Genomic DNA, 7500 nt, shown 5'->3' on the forward strand with positions numbered 1-7500 from the left:
TACAAGCATATTTATGGGCTTGCTTCTTTCAGCTGTTCAACTGCCACAACGGATGTCCAGCTTTTCATCACAGCAAGATGAGCATTCGCACGGGAAACGACGCTATACTAGGAAGGTGACAAACTGCTGTCTCGCAACCTGGGTTGGTGTAAAGGACACGCGTTGGTTTTCTCCGTTCCTTTCAGGGAAAACGATAACAATTCTAGTCAGCCTCTGGATATTTACTAAATAATTCAGTGTAGCTTTGAAAGGCGAAGTATCCTCAACGTTGGAATGTTTTTTCTTCTCGCGGTTGATATTTCGCACTCTCCTAGCAGGTACTAGGTGTGCTTGAGTTGAGACGAGCCTGGACTATTGCAGACACCTAACGGGGTCGTTCGTGTACGCATGCCATAACGGGTTGCCCAAAGTAGGCTATAGTACAGAAGCACGTAGGTTATGGACACCTATGGGCTACATATGCACGGAATGGCGCCCCACATATGCACAATGCACAACAATGGTTTACTATAGTACAACGCAAGACGAGTGTTGAAGCTATTGCCAGAACCTGTGTAGCGAAAAGTGCTCAAATGGGCCGCCCATATTGTTGCCCATTTTAGTCAGGACCGTACGGATTGCGTGCCATTATGGCTAGCAAGAGTGCATTTGAACCCAGGCATGCAACTCCGTAGATTGCATCGCGTACATGTACTGCAACATATATGCAATGTATGTAAACACGTGTACTGTTGCATGTAGGCAATGATTATGTGTTCTGTAAAGAGAAACCCATACGTCATGGTGTGCATCTTGGATCAGGGGTGGGTTGCTTTCTGAGTTTCTCGGCCCGGGCCGCGGGCTCACAACGGGGATGTAGCAAACAACTTGAAACAAGCCAAGCAGGTTTCTTTTTGCACAACTCAACAACACGCTGTACGTAGACGTCTACGCACAGCGTCAATTTCCTGTTGCCAATCTGCACCAAGATTTTATGATGGAATCCAGGCATTATGTTGCCTTGGCATATCGCGCATGCATGGCTGGCAGACACCTATGATGAAAATGTCAGACAGAAGCTGGAAGCTAATCTGGCCTCCATACTATCACAATCTTCTTGGCATTTTACCTTTGGCTTCGACCGGTATCATGACTACCGTATTCACTTCGTGTTAGAGGTTAGACATGGGGAAGTTGCCATACCGGGATGCTGAGCCCGCCTCTAGCTCTTGGCACTGGGAGTACAGCTCGACTCGAACCCTCGTCCCAGTGGCCCTGCTGAGTGAAGACGACTCACACCTTGATCCGGTGAGCTGCTTTCCCGTCAGATGTGCGACTGGCCGACCGCGACATGTACACGTGCGAGAGTACTCGTACTGGCCATTTCAAAGATATAGACGCATGGTGTTTTGAACTCGGATACTGAGCCAGTAATAAATGTAAAAAAAGAGAAGAAACACATGAGAACGAGTTATCATCTTGTTACAGTCGTGGATAGTTGCCGCATAACTCGTTCCCATGTGTTTCTATTTTTAGAAATAGTTCAACTTTGGCTGTAGCATGTTGAGAATTGTTTTCGGAATATTGCTCACGCCCTTCCCCCATTTCTATTCTCATAATAATTATTACTAATCCGTTGATCCCCGAGCTGCAGAGAGTGCTCAATGTCAGAGACCGAGCTAAGTGACAGGTCAGAGACAGGTTGGTTGAAACTCAGAGTTACAACCAACCTGAACGTTCTCCGCTGAGTCTGCTATGTATTCTCATAATTATAATAATGTTTGGCGATCGGATAGCAAACGCCCAAATCGAGTCGAGATTTTCATGCACAAAGACTTGAAAGTGATCACAGATTTTATGTGGTATAGGTGCTAGCCTAACGGTTTTTTTTTGAAATCACGCGTCTATATTTTTGAAACCCACTGTAGTAGATGCCGGTGTGTACCCGTGGGGTGCTGTCAGGAATCCATACTAATAAAAAAAATAGAATTTCACGGTTCGCGTGAGACTCGGCTGGAAGGCGAGTTTTCCGCAACCGCCGTGGGAACGCCACCACCCTCTAGGATCAAGCCTGAAGGCGCAGATGCAGCGACATACTAGTAAGCTATTCGGTTATTTGGGGCCTGACTCCCACAGGGAAGTTTTGGTTACGGGAACTTATGGCACTAAAATAAAGAGGTTAAGCTGAACCATAAAGACACCAGCAAGGGCACTTCCGTTGAGAGATAATATTTTTCCACTCCTCTAGGCAGCTGTTTCGCTCCCTGCATGAGCTCATCAGTAGAGGATGATAATGATGATAATGGAGTGTAAAGGAACGATCATTCTTATACAGCAGAAATGTCGCAAGAGCACGTTTTCCACATAGAACATACATGTACTTTCCAGTGGCATCATTATTCTCGCTTTATTGCAATCAGTTGTAGGGTCATTTCCGCATAAGATTTGCTTCGCCTGTGTGGTGTGTTCCTCCACCAATGAGCGAGTACAATACTTCTTCTCGCTGGTCTCACATTTACCATTTAGCAGCTTGCATATGCCATTGTTCTATGTGGAAAATGCGCACTTCCGCCATTTCTGCTGTATATGAATGATCATTCCGTTACACTCCATTATCATTATTATCATCCTCTACTGATGAGCTCTGGCAGGGAGCGAAACAGCTGTCTAGAGACATGGAAAAAAAATCATATTATCATTCAACGGAAGTGTCCTTGCTGGTGTCTTTATGGTTCGGCTGAGAGCGCGTGGTTGTGATGAGTTGGGAATGCAATAAATTGGAAATATGGCCGAAAGCTCTGTCGCAATATTTAGTTGTGAGGTTAATTAATCTGCACGTTATTTTTGACGACGTCACGTGACGCGTAATTTCACGTCAACTTTGGCGTAAAACTCCAAATTTCGACGTGAGCTGCAGGTCACTCGCATTGTTTTCCAACGCATGAGCCAAATAACGCGGGCTGAACTTTCGCGTCACGTCAAAAATAATGTGTAGCTTAACCTCTCGAAATGCCGTAATGCTGCGTATCAAAGCCGGGCGTATTCCTGTAGGAGCCGATGTCAAGGCTGGGCTTACCGCCAGGTGTATTCACATTAGGCTTCTACTCCAACTAGGTATTTCTATGTGTGTCCACACTAAGAGCAGGCATATGCGCCGACAGTGTATCTTGAAAAATAGACTTCTATTCCAAACGAGCTTCTGTACGAGACAGGCTTTTATACAAGCCACTACTGTGATTACCATGGATACGTAAATACTATAATTATTCCCATAGCTATGCAGAAGACGTTACCTCAGTAACGTCTTCTGCATAGCCAGGGTCCACACAGCTTTAATTTGGTATTTGTGTGTTTGTTTGTTTGTGTCATGCCTGGCGCTATCCGTATCTGACGGCAAAAAAGCATAGGATGTTATAAAATTTTCAATTCTCCTTTTTTTCAGGCATATCCTGGGATTCGAACCCGCACTATCGCCCTACATGCATTCCCCCATACACTTCGCATTCATACCCATTCTTCCAAGTTGCTTCACATTATTATCTTGCGTTTGAAAGCCCTATTTGAATATTGCGGGCAGCTGTATGTGGCCAGCTGTGTTTGATGGTACGGTACGGTACGGGAGACGGTGTCGTATTACCCTCGATCGTACCTGTCCCGTACCTTTCCCCTACCGTACCGTGCCATCAAAGACGGCTGGCCACAATGCATATTCAAATAGGGCTTTCAAATGCAAGATCACAATGTGAAACAACTTGGAAGAATGGGTATGTATGCGAAGTGTATGGGGGAATGCATGCAGGGCGCGCGATAGTGCGGGTTCGAATCCCAGATTATGTCTTTAAAAAAAAGGATTTTTTTAAAGAATTTATAACATCCCTATGCTTTTTTTTTGTCTAGGTCATCAAGGCAAAAAAGCATAGCGTAGGGCCCTGAGCTTCCAAGCTCTCTCGTATTACGACTTTCTGATAAATATGTACATGCATGGGTACATGCATGGGTTTCAAACAAGGAGTTCAGTTGTACAGTTGATACATTCAAATGAACGCGCTCACTGCACGTACCGTAAAGTATCGCGAGAGCGCCCCGCCATCTCGCCCTTTCGTGGTCGTGCCGTGGAGGTGGTTTCTTGTCAATAGGTTAGACAACGTGAACCTTGAAGTGTGCAAGTTCGCAACATGAACTACCCATGCGGGGAGAATGAAAATTCAAAAATTCATTTCGAGCGTCAAGTGGTACTCTCCACGAACAATGTCCAATTCCTTTGCCTCGGTAATCGCCAACACCTTCAGTGCAATCCTTGCAACCATTCTTATCAGTTTTGTTGTTGTCCATGGTCAATTAGCTCTTCGGTATCGAGATGAAAAGATCATTGAATATCAGCGTCATTGGCATGCTAGCGTCTAACTCTTGTTTGGAGTGGAAAAGGGTGGTCCGTTCTTACTTTTTTTGGAGCGTCGACCCTCGATTTCGCCGCTCTGGTGTCAAGTTTCTATGAAGATTTCGGAGTATAGTCACAGGTTTATTTCGTTTTGCCGCAGTATGACCAGGACCTTAGTACCCTGAGGTTGCCACACTGTACAAACGTAGCTACACTCTGTCGTACGATCTTCCTTCCCTTGGCTGTAAAGTCAAGGTGGGGCTCTCTCGCGAGACAGGGCGCTCTCGCGGTACTTCACGGCACATGTAATTGTATGTGTGATGGGTTTGGAAGAGGGTCTGAGAAGAAAGGCTACGTTTCGTAGGTCTGAGATAGAATGGCGACAGCCCCAATAACCGAGAATCAAGTGACGGCAATGGTGTTCTGGGTCAAGTTATAAGTGTTAGGGCCGATTCCCACTACGGTACCGTGAGTGCCGTGCCGTGAGTACCCATGGTGATTTGCTCACGTGAGGGGCAGTTTTGGCGCGAGTTCATTCCGTGGGTCATGCCGTACCGCGCCGTGGACATTCCGGTGCCGAGGGTCTCTGGGGGGGGGGGGGGGTGGAAATGGCATGCCGTGGTATTCCGTGAGGTCGAGTACAGGGTGTAGTAGGTATTTTACTACTTCCTGAAAGGAAGTTTTTTCTTTCTTTTGTATTTGTGGTACGAAGTGTTTTCTTGGCTTTTCGATTGGTTTATTTTTGAGCTTTCTCCAATCATCTCCCCGCTATTTCCCCTCCAGACCAAAGTCAGAAATTGGTAAAAATGGTGATCTGGCCTGCCGACGGAATGCACGGAACGACAGTGCGCAGGTGTAAATCACTCTCAGCTTCAAGCTCGTACCGTGGGGTACACGTGACCTACCCAAATCGTCGGCACGGCACTCACGGTACCGTAGTGGGAATCGGCCCTAAAGGCATAATTATACCGTAAAGTACCGTTGATCCGCCCCCTCTCTAATTCCCGCCCCCTGTTGATTTTCTACCTGTGAAGCGACTTCGGCGTATCCAACGAAATACGATGTTGAATCGACGCATGCATGGCTGTACACAATACTTGCCAATCTAGGCCAAGAAAATGTGCACAATCCAGCACATCGAGTCTGATCCTCCACGTTGTTGTACATCGTACTGCACTTGACAGCCTTGATCTAATTCCCGCCCCCTGGTGAAAACTCAGCTGGGAAGCAACATGGCGCGAGGGGGCGGATCAACGGTACTTTACGGCAGAACATGTACTAGTCTGGCTGTATATGTATGCGTACGATCTAAAGTGTTCAGTCTGTCTTCCTGGCCATCTGATGAACGACTTCATAACAAGAGTACCGAACACTGATAACCTGTTACATGTAGTGTTGCTATGGTGATACGCACATGAAACACACAAAATGTTCACTTTCACCTCCAGCCGTTTTAGGGTTTGAAGAAATCAAGAATAATATCAGGGTTAAATGTGAACAAATGCATGCAAGACTGAAAGGGAAATAAAAAGGTTTGCCATTGGCTGGCCGAGTCAGCACGTACACCGTGGCCATATCATAATACTTTGACTATTCGCCTAGTTTTGGAAGATGAAGAACAGGCACCGAAAGCCTCCAGAACAGAAAGTGATAATACTGTGCTCCGGAAAGACATTCAGTTGTACGGCTTTTTACGATAGGCGGAGGTCTCGATATGCGCCGGGGCAAGCCGATAGCCTGTTACAGGAGAGCAAACCAATATGAACGGATCATAGTTATAGAGAAAAGCTTGGACTGGGGCTGAAGAGCTGTGGCATTTTAGTTTTACAGTCGTTACGCCTTAGGGTGCGTCTAGGTGGGCATGAAGTCGAGATCCTAGGTCGGCGGAGCTCCCTAAACCTCACCACCACTGCCACGATTCAGGTTGTGCGTGCTTCCCCCGGCTGCATCTCATGTTTGGCATTTAGGTAGTCTTTGCGAACATTAAGATTTGGAAAAAAAGAAAAAAGAAAAAAAGGTTTATATGATAGAGGAGGTCATCGCAGTAAAATGTGTGCTGTGCAGGGGGAAACTTGAAATTGAGGCCAATAACTGAAAGCGTGCCGAGGAAGTAATAATGGTGGCTGCAGGGCATAGACCATCGCAGCCTTTGATGATGGTGATGATCGCGGAGATCACACCCGTATCTGCTGCGACGAAGCCAAATGTTCCGGTAAGGAGGGTATAATTTTCTGTGTTATGTGTACGGTGTACTTCCCTTTTTGGCGATGATTTGGGAAATGCTGGTGATGCTAGCGGTGCTTGCGTTGTTTCATGTGGAGCTGACGGTCGTGTTCCTGTTGACTTTTACGGTGATTCTAACTCTGGCAAGTCTGGAAACGAGACCTTTTTGGCCAAAGTTGGCCGCTGTGATGGAGATGGTGTTTCGATTAATGTCGTGGTGCTGACAGACAAGGGTGCTCGGTATTGTGCTCGGTGGCCTCGGCAAACTTGACCGGGGTCCTCGTCGATGAGTCTGTGCACAAGGGTGAAAGAAGAAAGAGGAGAAACGAATGCAGTGGCGAATGGTTCAACTGACCTAGCACGACGCGCGTGCATCGTAGACATGTGAAATCGACCTAGATAGGCGATATAAGATGGGTACAAATGACCCGCCAAGCTAAGAACATAGAAGCTAAATACACCGCTTGCTACTTTTCATAGTTTGAGCGCTCTGGCGCTAGAGCAACACGTTATCTTAATGTCTGTGCTGACTCGAAGCTCCATAGCTTCATCGCCGACATCCAGCAAACCAGATTGAAAATACAAAACGTTCAAACTGTTCACGGACTGCAGTTTCTTGGATTTCTCGCAACATAAACTTTTGAACACGACTATTTCTCGCAAAAAAACTTTCTCCAGCCGCGGACAAATGTTTTCAAACGCGAAATTTTGCATAAAATCATGCCCAGATCTCGATGCGCTCGCAGAAGTACTGAGCTCTGTTAAAGCTCGTAGCTGTACTGATGAGGCATATATGAACGAAACACCTTGCTATCTACAGCATTGGGTATTAGCTCAATACAATCATGTAAACAGCAAAGAACGCTTAGCTCTTCGGAGTCACGGTTGTCCTGAGCAGATTTGCGCACGAACAACGCAGC

The 7500-nt window shown here is 46.4% G+C and overlaps 1 protein-coding gene across 1 annotated transcript in view; it reads right to left on the reverse strand.

Annotated features, from left to right (window-relative positions):
* Positions 1–5880: 5880 nt before the first annotated feature.
* The window catches only part of LOC135826518 (uncharacterized), a 6577-nt gene continuing 4957 nt past the window's right edge, over positions 5881–7500 (reverse strand). Inside the window, exon 4 of the mRNA XM_065339127.1 lies at positions 5881–6872. Coding sequence (XP_065195199.1) covers positions 6704–6872 — 169 coding nt within the window. The 3' untranslated portion in view covers positions 5881–6703. The remainder of the gene's footprint in view (positions 6873–7500) is intronic.

Source organism: Sycon ciliatum, chromosome 10 (genome assembly GCF_964019385.1).
Source record: "Sycon ciliatum chromosome 10, ocSycCili1.1, whole genome shotgun sequence".
Lineage (NCBI taxonomy): Eukaryota > Metazoa > Porifera > Calcarea > Leucosolenida > Sycettidae > Sycon > Sycon ciliatum.